At 49.2% G+C, this 16935-nt stretch overlaps 1 protein-coding gene across 1 annotated transcript in view; it reads left to right on the top strand.

The window, feature by feature from the left end:
- Positions 1–8025: 8025 nt before the first annotated feature.
- The window catches only part of RHPN2 (rhophilin Rho GTPase binding protein 2), a 57478-nt gene continuing 48568 nt past the window's right edge, over positions 8026–16935 (top strand). Inside the window, exon 1 of the mRNA XM_027079330.1 lies at positions 8026–8118. Within this exon, the coding sequence (XP_026935131.1) occupies positions 8050–8118 (69 nt within the window). The 5' untranslated portion in view covers positions 8026–8049. The remainder of the gene's footprint in view (positions 8119–16935) is intronic.

The raw sequence follows: 16935 nt of genomic DNA, 5'->3' as shown, positions 1-16935 counted from the left end.
GAGAAGGAAGGGGGGGGGGCCGTGGTGGGAACAGAGGAAAACAGGAATAAAGAGAAAAATTAAAAAGGAAAGAAATTTGAAAAGAGAACGAAGAAAAGGAGAAAGAAAATGCAAGCGGACAAGCAAAAGGCTGCTGTGAGGTGGGGTGAGGGACACTGAGGGCTCCCTTACTGAAGCCAAAGAAACAAACATCTGTCCAATAGGGTGCTGTTATCCCACCGCAAACCTCCTTCTTACAGAAGAGACAAACGAAGCCCGGGTCTGCAAAATGAGGGTCAGAAGTCTGTGTGAGTGAGAATCACTAGCATGTTGCTAAAATGTTCCTCCTACCCGTCCCCCAGGCCTCCTGAATCAGAATCTCTGGGATTGGGATTGTTTCTTGAGCACTCCAAGCACACTCTGGACTCAAGGCCTTTGCGTTCACTGTTCCCACTGCTTGGAATACTACAAGCATGATTCATTGCCTCACTTGCTTCAGGTCTCTGCTCAAAGGTTACCTACTCAGTGGAAACTTTTCTGACCCTATTTTAAAAACCAACCCCTATCACCCCCTACCCTACTATATATTTTCCACAACATTTGTCACCTTATATAATTTGATTTACCTATTTATATGTCTATCGTCTTTCTCTCCCAATGGAATGGAATGTAAACTCCCCTTGGAATGTAAGCTCCAAGAAGACAGATTTGACCCAGTTTTTCTTTCTTCCTTTGCTGTATCCTCAGAGCTTGGAACAGTGCTTGGAAGGTAGTAAGCACTCAATAAATAATTTGAAGAAAAGAATGAAGAACTAATTAAATAAGTCATGGTACATGACTTTAACAAAAACAATTATTTTAGGGACTTCCCTGGTGGTCCAGTGGTAAAGAATCCATCTGCCTTCCAATGCAGGGGACGCGGGTTCAACCCCTGGTCGGGGAACTAAGATCCCACATGCCCTGGGGCAGCTACTGAGCCCGCGAACCACAACTGGAGAGAGAGAAAACCCTATGCCACAACTAGAGAGAAGCCTGGGCACTGCAACGAAAGATCCCACATGGCTCAGTGAAGATCCCACGTGCCACGACTAAAACCCAATGCAGCCAAAAATAAATAAATAAATCTAAAAAAAAAAAAGACTCTGAGGTCCCAATGCAGGGTGCACAGATTCGATCCCTGGTCGAGGAACTAAGATCCCTGCATGCTGCACAGCAAGGCCCCAAAAAATTATTTTTAAAACACAACCTCAAAATTTTTGGCAAGTTTCTGGTCGAAAAGTGGAGTCCATGTCCCCTCCCTTGAATCTAAGCTCCATGACTCCTTGACCAAAAGAATTCAGTAAAAGTGACAATATAACATTTCCCACACCCAAGCTTGAAGAAACTGGTAGCAGGAATCCCCTGGTGTTCCAGTGGTTAGGACTCGGCTCTTTTACTGTAGGGGCCGGGATTCGATCGCTGGTCAGGGAACTAAGATCCCACAAGCCACCGGCATGGCCAAAAAAAAAAAGAAAAGAAAAGAAAAAAAGAAACTGGTAGGTTCAACTTTCTGTTTCTTGGGATGCTGGACCTTGGAACCCCACTTCCATTCTGTGAGGAAGCCCAGGCCATGAGGAGACGCTCTGTGTAGGTATTCCAGCCTATGACCCAGCTGAGGTTCCAGTTAACAATCAGTATCAATCACCAGACACGTGAGCAAGGAAGATTCAAAATGACTCCAGTTCCAGCAGCCATCTGACTACAGCTGCATGAGAGACCACAAGCAAGAACCTTTTAGCTGAGTACAGCTACCTCTGGAACCATGAGAGGTAATAATAAAATGATTGTTCTTGTTTGGAGCCATTAAGATTTGCAGTAATTTGTTAACAGCAATGGTAACTGGAACAACCTATATGAAATGATAGAATACTGTAAAGCATTTTAAAATGCTGGTGGGGTATATCTCCAGCATATGCTGTTACATGAGCAAAACAGGGGGTGAGACGGAGTACACAGGATGCTGCCATTTATATTAAAAGAAAACATAGGGCTTCCCTGGTGGCGCAGTGGTTGAGAGTCCGCCTGCCGATTCAGGGGACGCGGGTTCGTGCCCCGGTCCGGGAAGATCCCACATGCCGCGGAGCGGCTGGGCCCGTGAGCCATGGCCGCTGGGCCTACACGTCCGGAGCCTGTGCTCTGCAGCGGGAGAGGCCACAACAGTGAGAGGCCCGCGTACCGCAAAAAAAAAAAGAAAACATATTACATCCACAATGTAGGGACACAATACACCCACAAATATGCTGTATCTCCAGTGAACTCCCCAAAGAATCTGGTAATAGTGGTTGCCACTGATCAAAGGAAATCACAGCAGGAGGGATACATGTATACAGCATTGTACCCCTTGAATTTTGTTTTGAGCTACATCCATAGTATTCTTTCCAAAACATTTTTATATCAGTGTCTTAGTTTTCATTTTAAAGGTTTTTGTATGTATTAGCCCCTTTCCTGCCTTGAGAAATTTAATGTACCAAAGAGAAAGTGTCTTTGTTTATTGAAGCCCTGCAGGGTCCCAGCATCACCCTTTGATCATCGTGTGAATAAATGTAGATATTGAAAGTAAAGAAGGTTGGGGACTAATCCATACAGCCAGACAAATCATGAAGGTCCGTGATTTTATTTCTGAATTACTCCAAATAATTTTCTTACAGCTTATAGCTTCTAAAGAGGCAAGCAAAACCCAATAAATTTATTATTGAGAGTTTACTTAATTAGATTTCTGACAATCACTGCATTTAGTAAAACAGTAATGGGACTTCCCTGGTGGTCCAGTGGGTAAGACTCTGCACTCCCAGTGGGGGCGGGGGTGGGGGCCCGGGTTTGAACCCTGGTCGAGGAACCAGATCCTGCATGCATGCCACAACTATGAGTCTGCATGCCACAACTAAGAGTCCACATGCAGCAACTAAGAGCCGCATGCTGCCACGAAGATCCCACGTGCTGCAACGAAGACCTGGCACAGCCAAAATAAATAAATAAATATTAAAAAAATAAAAATAAAAACAGTAATTACCAACCTTTCTGACTCCAGATCTTCAGAAGGAACGACTGGATGCTTCATCTGCAACCCTGGTCACTAATTACCCAATACTCCTGATTCTTGGCAGCAGGAACCCCTAAACAATGTGTTTTTTGTGTGTGTGTTTTTTACATCTTTATTGGAGTATAATTGCTTTACACTGGTGTGTTAGTTTCTGCTGTATAACAAAGTGAATCAGCTATACATATACATAAATCCCCATATCTCCTCCCTCTTGTGTCTCCCTCCCACCCTCCCTATCCCACCCCTCTAGGTGGACACTAAGCATGGAGCTGATCTCCCTGTGCTATGCGGCTGCTTCCCACTAGCTATCTATTTTACATTTAATAGTGTATATATGTCCCTGCCACTCTCTCAACAATGTGTTTTTATGCAAAACTGTAGAAGCTTAAATACCACATACCCTTCCTTTCTTATTCAGACAGGCGAGAAAGCACAAATCTCAGGAAACTGCCCAATAGGAAGATGGGCTGAATCATCTGGGTAGGGAGTAATTTGTTCCTATGGTCCACACATCAGTGCTGGCAGTGGGATGGTCACTCATGACATGCAAAGAAACCTGCTCTATATGCTTGGGAATCAGTGTCACTCATTTTTTTTCTGTTGAGTTTTCTTACTGAAATACAATGTATGCACACAGTTCTGTGCATTTTCACAAAGTGAACACATCCGTGTAACAACAAGCAGGTCAAGAAATAGAAAATTTTCCAGAACCCAGAAGCAATAATCCCAGAAGAGACTAATTTTGTCTGTTTTGTACTTTATGTAAAATGGAATCATACAGTATTTTTTCTGGCTTCTTTGGCTCAATAATATTTTTGTGAGCAAAATATTTTGCTCACAACATATTTGTTGCTTGTAATAGTAATGTGTTCGTTTTCATTATGTGAACATGCCACAATTTCTTATCCATTCTACAGTTGATGGGCATTTGAGTAGTTTCCAGTTAGGGGCTATTTTGAAAAGTGCAGCTGTGAACATTCTTGTACATGTTTTATGGAGAACAGATGTTTGCATTTCTGTTGGATATCTACCTAGATTTGGAATTGCTGGATCATAAGTTATGCATATGTCCCTCTTCAGTAGAAAATGCCAGTTTTCCGAAGTGGTAGTACCAATCTACACTCCCACAAGCAATGTATGAGCTTCTGGTTGCTTGACGTTCTCACCAATACTTGGTATTTTTTGCCATTCTGTCACTCATTTATTTATTTATTTATTATAAATTTATTTATCTATTTATTTTGGCTGCGTTGGGTCTTCATTGCTGCGCGCGGGCTTTCTCTAGTTGTGGCTAGCGGGGGCTGCTCTTCGTTGCAGTGCACGGGCTTCTCATTGCGGTGGCTTCTCTTGTTGCGGAGCACGGGCTCTAGGCACGTGGGCTTCAGTAGTTGCGGTGCGTGGGCTCAGTAGTTGTGGCTCGCGGGCTCTAGAGCGCAGGCTCAGTAGTTGTGGCGCATGGGCTTAGTTACTCCGCGGCATGTGGGATCTTCCTGGACCAGCACTTGAACCCATGTCCTGTGCATTGGCAGGCGGATTCTTAACCACTGCACCACCAGGGAAGTCCCACTCATTTATTTTTAATCCATAATCACTTCTTCCAAATATGACAAAATATCTTTCCTTTTAAATCGCAAGGAACAGTGTAGAGTAGCATAGTGCATGGTGTTGCATCAGGCAATCTAACTTAGCAGACTGGTGACCTCTGAGCCTCAGCTTCTTCCTCTTTAAAATGGGGATGAAAAAGTATCCACTTCATAGGGTTGTGGATCAACTGAGATCATGTATGCAAAATGCAAAGCACAGCTCCTGTCATAAAGTATGCAATAAATGACTGCTATGCATTTAAGACCATATTTCAGAGCTGGGGAAACTGAGGTCACAAGGGGTAGAAGGATCTGGCCAAGGTGACTTAGTGGCAGAGCTGCCAAATCTAGTGTGGTTTTCTCAAGTCAGTGCTCCATGGCACCATATGGCTTCAATTTCTAAGATTTTTTTTTCATAAAAATTGCAAAATTGGGTCTATAATTTACAATGAATTTCACTCACTTAAGGGTTAACTTGTGATTTCTGCTTTTAATTTGGAAAATTTCATCAGATTCTCCAAGACAGGATGTACATCAGGCTGCCCCTAGAGAAGCCAGTGCTCCTTTTTTCAACAAGCAGGTCTTAGGAGGTGTGACTTACATTTTACTTAAAGAAACTGAGTATCTGGACAGTCAACTGCTGGCCCCAGCCAGATGGTAAAACAGGGACTTCACAAAATAGTTGTTTGCAGTTGAGATTTTAAACCTTTGCCTATGTCAGAAAGTCCCACCCCGACTCTTTTGTTAGGAGCACAGGGGGCTCACTGGCAGTTCTTGTGACACACACCACCAACTGGGTTGACAAATAGGAGGTTAGATGTTACTCTCCTGCTGGGTCAGCTGCAGCAGCTCTCATTTCCTGATCACAGCAGGATCAGAGATACGGGCTAAGGCCTGTGAGCCCCCTGCAAGGAGCCATGAGAATGTCTAGAGATGTCTGGTCCTGCACAGCCTCAAGGAGTGACACACAGATGGTTCACAGGGCCAGGAGATGCCTGTTGGGATGCACAGAGAAGTGCTTCTTTTCCTCTGAAGCTAGTATCAGGGTGGGCTGGTGTGTCCTTAACAGCAGGCTTCTTTTTCTTGCTCTTCTTCCTTTTTAATAAAAGAAGCAACTCAAGAAGGCAAAGGTGTTGGGCTAGATTAACAGATTTTGGTTTTCACTATATTCACTTTTATGTGTATGTCCGCATAGGTCAAAGTAGCACTGGTTTTCTGCTTATTGTTATGACATAGTTGTGTTTTAAAATAAAGTGTTAAAGTGAGTAATTTTATTTTATTTTTATTTATTTATTTATTTATTTCTGAAAACTAGTCAGGTCTGATTAGGATTTTCAGTTCTAATAAAATTGTGGGTTATTGCACTAGATATAGTATTTATTATACAAACTATATTTCTTTAACCATTGTATGACAGAAGTGTGTGTTTTAAAGTGAGTAATTTTAAAGAAGACTATTAAGTCCATAATAGTACAAGTGACACGTATATCTGACAAATTGTAAGGGCGATTGGAGCTTTAAGGTAGTAGAAGGAGATGACAAAAATCTGAGAGTGGTAGGGAATGACTGGAGTCAGCAGCCCTGAACTAAACACCGATCTCAGCCACTAATGGCTAGCGTGCCCTTAACCACTTCACTCCTCTGAGCCTCGGTCTTCTCACCTGTTAAATGGAGATTATTCATTTCTCTTATTTGCAGAAGGTTCGTGAAACATAATATCTACAAACTTTCTGGCTAGAATAGAGGTTCTATTATTGATAACTTTATTATTAGTAGTAGCAGCAGTAGTATAGAGTGACCCGCCACCCCAGGATCCCCAAAACGGAAGCGGTGGTTTTCAAGTCCCAGCTGGGGTGAGGAGTGTACATTTCCAGGGCCATGAATTAATTCTAGGGTGACCGACAATGCTGAAATTAGCTTGATACTCATTTCTGACCCTAAGAGAGAAGGGAAGTTTCTGCATTTGCCACAGTTTCCCAAACACCTGTCCCAGCTGCTTAAGATTCTTCAGGTTCTTTCTTAGTATTAAAACAGTCCTTTCAGAGAACGCCTTTTCTTGTGCTGCGTCTTGGAGCCGGCAGTGATGATGAGTTTCTTTCTTTTTTTTTTTAAACATTTACTTGGCTGTTGCTACCATTTATTTTAAACTCTTGAACATCCCCCTGATGCACATACTTTTTTCTTTTTCTTTAAGAAGAAAAGGAAACGCTTGGCTTGTTTTGAAAGCAGATTGTATTTTGTTCTACCTGTGGCACCTACGCGACGGCCAAATGTAGCAGTAACTGCGCAAAGGTGTCCCTTAGTTGGGGGAGGGGGTAGGAACTGCAGGACGCTGGCCAGGAGGGGCGTGGCCGCTGGGGGGCTTCCGGCTCCGGCAGCCCAGTCCCGGCACCCTGTCTGCTAGTTCTACCCGCGCAGTCCACCGATCAGGGGAGCTGGGAGACAGAGCGGTGCCACCCCTGTCTCCAGGAGTCCCCCTTTCGCTCCTAAGCTATTCGCGTCCCTACCGCGCAGCTAAGCGCTTATACACCACTTTGGTTGTAATACCTTGAACCAGGAGGTCAAGAGAGGGTGATCCGGACCCATTTCGTAGTTGAGAAATCTGAGGTTCGAAGTGATGGTTAAGAAACGTGCTCAAGGATACTCGTCGAGTCTCTTGGGCACGAAACCCTTTCTGGGGATCCCTCCTTGGGTGGACCCTTCTCCCCTCGCCATCTGTGACCTCCCAGTGGATCCGCCTGGTTTCTGCAGAGCGGGTTGGGGGACAGGGGGTTGATCGCTGTGCCAACAGGTTTGAGTCACCCGCCAAGGCCCTCGGTGGCGCCGCCAACTCTCCCTCAGCGTCCCGGACTCTGCCCCGGGATCCCTTTTGGCGGGAAGCTGTTTCTGACTGCTCGGCCCAGGGCCCAGCGCTCCCGCCGCGCCCTCGACGTGGCGTCGGGTATGGTCACTGTCCCCTCGTCGTGCGCGCAGGAGCCGTAGCTTCACCCACTCGCTGCATTTATCCCCGCGGTTCCAGACGAGGAGCTGGATCCCCAACCCGGGCCCCGCTGCGGCAGCGGAGACCCCCGGCCCGCCCCTGCGCCCCCGGGCTGAGGCTGCAACCACTCCCAGATTAAGCCCCTGAGGCTGGGAGAGAGCGAGCGAAGAGCCGAGGGGATCTTTGCTCTCGCCTCCGCCAGCCTCGCCTGCGGCACGGCTGCGCTCGGCCAATCCGGAGCCGGGGCGGGACCGGGGGCGTGGTCTCGGCGGGCCTGGCTTGGTTTCCAGGGCCCCCGGCCGGACCTCAGGCGGAGCTAGAGGGGCGGTCACTCAGGCGGGGCGGGGCGGGGCGGGGCGGGGCCAGGCGCCCTCTCTGGCCAGCGCGCAGATGAGCTTCAGTCTGTTCTGCGCTCCCGCGCTGCCAGCATGACTGACACTCTGCTGCCCGCGGCCCCCCAGCCGCTGGAGAAGGAGGACGACGGCTACTTTCGGAAGGTGGGCGGCTTCGGGTGGGCTGGGATTCTGCGAGCTCCAGACTTCTTTCCCCCCAGGCTGTGGAGGGGGCTGCGGGGCGCGCGGCCGGGGTCGACCAGGCCTGGAGGGGGAGGGGGCGCACTGGCCTGGGGCGCGCCCGGCGGAGGGTCGGAGTGGAAGGGTGCGGCGGCGGTGCACCCGGCGGCCGAGAGCAGGTGACTTACGGGGCTGGGGAGTGGTGTCTGGGCCTCCCCGCGCAGGTGCCAGTGGAGGACAGGACCAGGAGAGGTGCTCGGGGTCGCCCCCGTCGGCCGTCCCGCGGCCCTGGGGAAGGGACCGGTTCCCAGTGCGCTGGCGCCCTCGGCGTTGCGGCGCGTGGGGACCCGAGCCCAGCTTCCACCCGAGCGCTTGGCCGGGGCGCGTGGAAATAGGAGCCCCTCAGAAGGGATGGCGTTCCCCTTTTGCCTCCAGAATGCTTCCAGTGTTTGCCTCTTCGACTTTTTCGAGGATGGGAGGGGACCTCGGGCGTCGCCCCCATCTCTGCCCCTAGTTGCCCAGGAGGGCGTACGCGCTGCAGACGTGAGGGCAGCGGTTTCGCCCCCTTAACCACTTTTCGCTAAAGCGGATTTATCCGATTGTTGGGTAGACCTGCGGGAGGTGCGGGCTCCGCGGGAGCTTGGTACATACCGTGGCCTCCCGCCCTGAAGGTTCGCAGCTCAGCCCGTCAAAAGTGGCTCCAATCCACGGAGCGGGGTCGCTGGGATGTCCGTAGGTTGCAAGGCCTGGGCTACAAAGATGCTTTTGAGCCCGGAGGCACGGGGACACCTTCCATCCTTCTTCCTTGTCCCTATGAGTCTAAAAATAGCCTTTGACTCTTGGCCATGTTTGACTAGGTGGGTTGAGAAATTGTTTTTTTATAACTTCTATAACCGAAGGCAGAGGACGAAATTATAAACAGGGCAGTGAAACTGTTTCCCACAGAACAGTCAATTCTCAATTGTTCCACACCTAATGATCCAGTCAGTGAATGCTCTTGGCGTCTTCCTCCTCCCATGACGCTGCCTTTGGGCTTTTGCTTTCTGGTGAGGAGCAGTGGCCCTAGAGGATGGGCAGGAGGAGAATCTGGAAACAGGTGAGGACAGAGTTGGAAAAATTCTTTTTGGTTAAAAAAAAAAAGGAGTAGTTTTAAGGTGTATTTAAGTTAAAAGATGTCATCATGGAATTATAGGATTATAACTTCTAATTATGTGTGGCACTGGGGACAGAGCATCACAGGCCATGGAATTGCAGAAGGAGGCCAGGCCTGGGAATCCCTAGATCTCAGCCTAGGGCCTCAAATCCTGACTGCCTCCCCCACAAAATTGCAGTGTAGACTCCAGCAAGTTGCTGCATCTTTCTGGGACTTCATTTCCTCCCCAAATTGTCCTCTGAACAGGTGGAGGTCTGGACCTATAGCAGCATCTGGGGGAAACAACAGAGGAAGGGGCAGAAGAGGTGGTGAACACGTACCAGGGTTATGTTCCCTTGTCTTCCAGAACAGGTTTTCCAGGGGAGGATGTGCATAGGACTGAGTGGAAGGCAAGGGAGCTGTGAAAGGATGCAAAGCTGAGTGTTTTTCAGTTGCGGTTTCTCCAGTGGTAGATAAAGAGAATCATGGGTGCAAAATAAGATGAATCACTGGTTTGCAATTAGAAACATCTCTTTGGAAAACAAAACCTTGTAATGATCATTGTGCTACGTCATAGTAGTCCAAAGAGTGTTCCTAGTACAAGGTTAATAAAAGGTGTCAACATGGAACTTTCCCTGCTGTGTGATCTGAGCCAGTTTGTCCTAAAACCAGTGCTCCTTGAATGAGAGGTAGATGTTATACAGGTGAAGGAGGGGAGGATGAACACTTCAGGTAGAGGGAACAGCATGGGTGAAGGCACAGGCTTGTGAGCGTTTGTGAGTGAACCCTTGGGGGTGTGGAGGTGTAAGTGGGAACTAGGCTGTTCGGGAGTCATGCATCCTGGATGCATGGGAAGGGAACCTGGAGATCTATCAAAGTGCTTCATGCAGGACCAGACGTGTGAGATTTGTGTCACAGAAAGACCACTTGGAAAGCTGAGTGATCAGTAGGTGAGCAATGGGGGAGAGGCAATGGTGGAGCCAGGCAGGGAGGAGTGTGGAAGGTTAGTCCTCATATTGTCTCTGTCCTACTCCGATACGATCTACTGATGACTTTTCAGTCAGCTATGTAAAGTACTAGGTAAACACAGCCTCACCACCCATCCTTTCCAACAGCTTGAACCCCTAACTCAAACCAGGGGTCCAGACTGGAGGCAGGGATCCCAGTGGGGAGGGTGCAGTGATGAGGGCCTGAGCAAAGGCAGTCAACAGGGATGGGAAGAACTAATGGACCAAATATGGTGGGGAAGTGCTGCTGATGGGAGTCCAAAACGTCTGCCCTTTGGGGGGTGGTCAGGCGCCTCACTGAGGCGGGGCAACCAGGAGGCTGAGGTAGAGGTGGTGGGCTTGAGGCCCCTAAGCGACATCTGAATGGTGGTCCCAGTGGGGAGTCCACTCCACGAACCCGGCAGCCACGAGAGCACCCTGGCTGGAGATGCAGCTTTGGGGAACACCAGCGTGGGAGGCAGTGGGATATTGTGAAAAAGGACCCAAGGCAGAAGAGAATAATGCCTCCATTTAAGGGACAGGCAGAGAGATGGTAAACAAGCCCAGAGGGTGACAGTATCAAGGCAGCTGAGAGAAGAGATCTTTTTAGTGGAGAGATGAGGTTGACAAGTCAGAAGAGCCCTGGAAAATACTGGGTTTAGTCCTTTAGGGGGCTGTTGGTAAATGAGTAGGTGGAGAATTGGGGGCAAAAGTCAGTGTGGTGGGGACTTTCCTGGCGATCCAGTGGTTAAGACTTCACCTTCCAATGCAGGGGGTGCGGGTTCGATCCCTGGTCGGGGAGCTAAGATCCCACATGCCTCGCAGCCGAAAACCCAAAAAACATAAAACAGAAGTAATATTGTAACAAATTCAATAAAATATTAAGTCTTTAAAAATGGTCCACATCAAAGAAAAATCTTTCAAGTCAGTGTGGTGGAGTACAGGTGGAAGAAGGGCAGAGAAAATAGTTGCTTGGGGGGGATGGGGGTAGAGGAGAGAGAAGAAGACAGGTTTGTTTAGAATGAGGAGGTTCCTGTTGCCTGCTGGTCTTGGATCCTGAACGTGTGAGACGGTCTTTGGCAGAGAGGGCCCCCTGGCAAATCAGGGTCTTCTTGAGGTTGTGCAGGACATGGCTGTACAGAGCCCGAGGACAAGGACTCAGTTTGGCCGCAGGTCAGACATGGACACCAGTACAGACCCTGGCCTCCTGGGTGAGCAGCTTGGGGCAGGGGGCTCTCTGAATTTAAAACAAACAAAAGGGCTTCCCTGGTGGCGCAATGGTTGAGAGTCTGCCTGCCGATGCAGGGGACACGGGTTCGTGCCCCGGTCCTGGAAGATCCCACATGCCGCGGAGCCATTGGGCCCGTGAGCCATGGCCGCTGAGCCTGCGCGTCCGGAGCCTGTGCTCCGCGGCGGGATAGGCCACAGCACTGAGAGGCCCGTGTAGAGCAAAAAAAAAACAACAAAAAATGCAAATACAGAATACTTTCTGGTCTATCACTATATGTTTCTCTCTTCTCTGGCTTCTCGCTTTTTGTTTTCTTTCTTGACACTAATATGTTTAAATAGAGGTACAGTTCTATAAGAATAATTAAATACTAAATTATTTTCTTAAAAGAATGACCAGTGGAAATGGAGTTTCTTTTTCCCAAACAGATTTTTATGCTTATCCGAATGAAAGTCTTGGAAGAATGTGTGTTTGGGCCTATAGTTAATGCAGAGTAATACACATTTCCAAGACACTACATCCTGAGAGCTGGTCCCATCTCCAGGGCTCTCTGGGGGCTATAGTCCTGAAACCCACAGGAAAACCTATTCTTGGTCAAGAGAAAACTAGCTAGAAAAAAACTAGAGAAAGGCTGTTGAAAGGGCCTAAATGAAAGACCTTAGCAGTAAGGGGAAGAAGACCTTCAGTACAAAGTGCAGCATTGTGGGACCTTATCGCTGCCTCGCCGTCCTCTGGGAGCACTAATGGCCCGAAATGAATTTAGCTCCATTGTTTTTACCCAAGAGCTGGAGGAGAAGTTGTTTCTTGTTCACAGAAGCCTCCAGGCTGGACAGGGCCCCAAGGTTCACTGTGTCCTGGTTCGTGGTCCCTGTTTACTCTGGATTTCCTCAAGGCTCCAGCAGAGAAGGAAGGAAGAGAATTTTTTTTTTTTTTTTTTTTAACCCAGAGGCTCCTCTTAGGTCCTCCTCTGCACCATTCATCTTAGTGGGGTGTAATTTCACGTTAGACACACATGTGCATCTTATATAAGCACATGTGGAGGGACATGCTGGGCTGAGTCTGAGGAGCACAGGGTGGGTCATGGGGGCTCATCCAGTCCATCTTTTTTTTTTTTTTTTGAGAATCTATTTTTGGCTACGTTGGATCTTCGTTGCAGCACACGGGCTTCTCGTTGTGGTGGCTTCTCTTTTTTTTATTTTATTTTATTTTTTTGTTTGTTTTTTTGTTTGTTTGTTTGTTTTTTGCGGTACGCGGGCCTCTCACTGTTGTGGCCTCTCCCGTCGCGGAGCACAGGCTCCGGACGCGCAGGCTCAGCGGCCATGGCTCACGGGCCCAGCCGCTCCGCGGCATGTGGGATCCTCCCGGACCGGGGCACGAACCCGTGTCCCCTGCATCGGCAGGCGGACTCTCAACCACTGCGCCACCAGGGAAGCCCTTTATTTTATTTTTACTTTTTATTTATTTATTTTTTTTACGGTATGCGGGCCTCCTACTGTTGCGGCCTCTCCCGTTGCGGAGCACAGGCCCCGGACGCGTAGGCCCACGTGGCCACGGCTCACGGGCCCAGCCGCTCCGTGGCATGCGGGATCCTCCCGGATCGGGACACGAACACGCGTCCCCTGCATCGGCAGGCAGACTCCCAACCACTGTGCCACCAGGGAAGCCCGTGGTGGCTTCTCTTGTTGCGGAGCACGGGCTCTAGGCGCGTGGGCTTCAGTAGTTGTGACTCTCAGGCTCAGCAGTTGTGGCTCGTGGGCTCTAGAGCCCAGGCGCAGTAGTTGTGGCGCACAGGCTTAGTTGTTCTGCGGCATGTGGGATCTTCCCGGAGCAGGGCTCGAACCCGTGTCCCCTGCATTGGCAGGCGGATTCTTAAGCACTGCGCCACCAGGGAAGTCCCTGCCCCATTTTTATTGGGTAGTGATGATGTTTCTCCAGGTGGGGGTGGGGGAGGGAGGAGGAAGGGTGTAAAAGTTTGTGCTGCTGCCTCTTCCCCACCCGCTACCCCACCATGGTCAGAGCCAGACCCTACAGGCCAGGCTGGATCCAGGCTGATCATGGCCTTGGTGAGGGTCTGTCCAGCTGCACTGGTGCACACCAGCAGCCCAGAGGGCGTGGTGGACAGACTCCTCGTCACATTGCGGGATCCTGGCCAGGAGGGGGTCCCCTGGCAGGAACAGAATTTTCAGGTGACTCAGAGGAGAGTCAGCATGATGAGCTGTAACACTGTAAATGTCCCTTGCTTCCTGGGGCTATTTGGACGGATTCCAAGACACCACCTGATCATACAGGGCATTGCCTTTAGCCTGATCACCACTTCCTCCTTTGGCTCGGGTACTAGAGTCTCCTGACACAAAGGCTGTATTGGAGGTGGCCACAGAGGAAAGCGGAACCGCAGGTGCAGCTCAGCCAGACTGAGTGTCCGGCAGAGCTGGCAGCAAGGGGTGCCAGCTGGGGGCAAGGTCTCCTGCCCGTAGCGCCAGAAACAGGGAGAGATGCACGTCCTTCTGGCCTTGCTAGTCAGACCCACGGAGTTCACTAGGGCCATATGCCGTAGAAAATCCTGTTTCGATTGGATTCTAAGAGGAGAAAAAGGCAGGTGATCCAAAACTACAACTTCAGAAGTAGTTTCTTTTTCTCCAATATTATTGTATTATAAAAGTAACATAAATTGTTGTAAAAAAGGGTAATAACAGAAGTGTACAAAATCACACGCACATACCATCTTCCCCCCACCAAGGACTGCTCACTAGTGGTGTGTACATCCTACCAGTTGAAATAAACAGGTCATCAGTTGGGTCTGAAAATACATTTGTCTCTTAGAAATTTTGGTGATTGTAAATCTTTGTAGAGTGGCACGCACTTTGTACACACACGGTAGGTGTCTGTAAAGATTTGTAGAAGTGACTGAAGGGAGTCTGTTCATATTGTGGCCCCCTACCCCCATGTGAGTGGATGGGGACGCCAGAGGAAGGCACCTGGCAGAGATCCTGGAAGGGGAGGAGACCTCTTTACAAGTGGCAAATTCATGTTTTAATTTTTATGGACACGGAAAAGGTAGATTCTGTTCATCCAAACTGCCCTGAGTCTCCAGCATGGTGAAAAGTTAAATTAGATGTATTTTTGTGTATTGCAGGGTATTGCATGCTATTTCTGTGCTTTCTGGTTGACAGCTTCTGGCTAACTCATAAACAAACAATTCTGTTTTCCAGAGCTTGGTGGTTGAGTGAGGGGTTGCATGACTAGGAAGGAAGGCAGAGAAAATATCTTCGTGCTGGAGAGGCAGCAAAAAGCACCCCACTCTTCCATGCCCTGCGTGAGGGTCACGAGCCAGGGGACCCTGCATGGTCACCTTCACTCAGTCTTACTCCTGACCTAGAGACTTCAAGTTCACACTGTGCCCTCAATTTGCTGGAGACAGATCTACATGTGTGGGCTTTAACTTTGGCTGCGTGGAAGAAAGGCCCTCACTGGTTCTTGGGGTGGAGGAGAGCCAAGCGCCAGGCACTGCCTAGAGCAGGGCCCCCCCACCCCCTGCTGGGGAGGAAAGACTGCTCCCTACCCTGTGTCTGCCTTCCCAGTGGCCTGGCCTATCTGCCTTTTCACTGTCAGTCTCTGCATGTTGTAGGTCAAGTAGCCTTTCCTTTCTTCCAAATCCACTGACTCCAGTTTTTGCCTAGGTGCTGCTCTTAAATACTTGTTTCCCAGCTGAACAACTTAACTATACCCTAAAGGCATGTGCGTGTATATTAACAAATAGAGTTTTCACTCTGGGTGAACTTATTCTACTTAAGACTTTCTTAGTTGTGGTTACCAGAAGATCGAATCCCCAGTGGTTTAGGCAGATAAACACACCATGGTACATTCCTACAATGGAATTCTACTCAGCAATTAAAAGGAGCAAACCACTGATAAGTACAACATGGATGAATCTCAAAGCATACTATTGAGCAAAATAAGCCAGACACAAAAGCACACATGCCCTATGATTCCATTTATATGACATTCTAGAACAGGCAAAAGTCTATGGTGATAGAAATCAGAGTCTTGGTTGCCTTGGTGGGTAATGAGAATGGTCTATATTCTGATTGGAATAGTGGTTACATAGGTATACACGTTTATCCAAACTCATTGAACTATGTACTTAAAAAGCTATGTATTTCATTATGTGTAAATTATACCTCAATTTTTAAAAAATGGCTTAGGCAAGAAAGGGAATGCATTTGGCTCCTGTAACTGAGAAGCCCAGAGGAATGGCTTCAGGCCTGCCTTGATCTAGGGCTCAAATGCTGCCCCCAAAACTCAGTTTCTCAGCTCTGCTCCCCCCTAGGTTGGCTTCATTTGGGGGGAGACACTCCCCCCACAGTGGTAACGTGGCTGCAGCTGCCCAGCCTCACATCCTCCTAGGTTCAAGGCTGATGGGGAAAAATGAAGGCCCCTCCTGATGGGCTCTGTTGTCCTATGTCAGGTGCTCACCCTGAATCAAACTCAGGGCTGGGGCCTTTGGTTTTACAACTAGCCACGTATGAATCAGATGTCCTTCCCCTTGGAAAGGAGGTGTGGGAGCATGGCTTTACAACCCCTGACCGCTATGGGCTGCGAGGTGGGAGAGTGGGACATGGGTCACTGTGGCCAAAAGATATGCACTGAGCTGGGCAGCCCTCAGCCAGGAAGCACGTAAGGGGTGTCCGGGGGTTGGTGGGCGAGCTGTCCCCGCATTCCCACACATTCCTGCTGCTCAGGCTCATCTCAGAGTGGCAGGAAGGACGTGGGCTTAAGTCCTCCTCCCACCCTTACTGCCTCTAGCATCTTGAGTAGCTCACTTACCCTCCAAGCCTCAGAACTGTGGGGTCCGAGATGCCATACCAGAGTCCAACAACGTGGACAATGTGGGAGACGCCACTAAGCTAGTGAGGAAGCTGAGCTTTACTCAGTACTTGCTTTTCTTGGGTGTTGGCAGTCGGACCATCCTTCCACGTATTGAGACTGACGCCAATGCCCAAACCTTAGGCTGGTCAGGTAACTGACAGACTCTGTGTAGTGGACAGACTCTCAACTTCACTGTAAGACTTGTGGACAGCGACCCTAGAGGCAAGGACAGTTCACTTGTTCCCCCCAATCCCTCCCCACTTCCCAGGCCAGGCAGGCGTGACAGGTGCTGCCTCAGTCCTGGGCACAAACCCTCAGTTCAGTTTGGAGCAGCTCTACATCCTGTTGTGAACCAAGTAAGAACTAAGGTATGGCTGAGGACTGTGGGTCCCCATTAGCAGAGAACCCCTGGCAGGGGCCGGTGGACGGCTAGCAGCCTCTGGTGATGCCAGGGGGTCTTTTGGACAGTCTTGCCCAGATTCATCTCTCAGGGCTCTGGGAAGTTTCCAAACAGCCCTGCGGGCGTTTCTGGTGTTTCCAACAGGTCTGGCATTCCTACCTGTCAGTAAGAAGTAATGTAGTTGCGGTCC

This window comes from Aethalodelphis obliquidens, unplaced genomic scaffold, assembly GCF_003676395.1.
Source record: "Aethalodelphis obliquidens isolate GAN/ISIS:26980383/991018 unplaced genomic scaffold, ASM367639v1 scaffold43, whole genome shotgun sequence".
Classification (NCBI taxonomy): Eukaryota; Metazoa; Chordata; class Mammalia; order Artiodactyla; family Delphinidae; genus Aethalodelphis; species Aethalodelphis obliquidens.
This window is presented reverse-complemented; position numbering and strand designations above follow the sequence as displayed.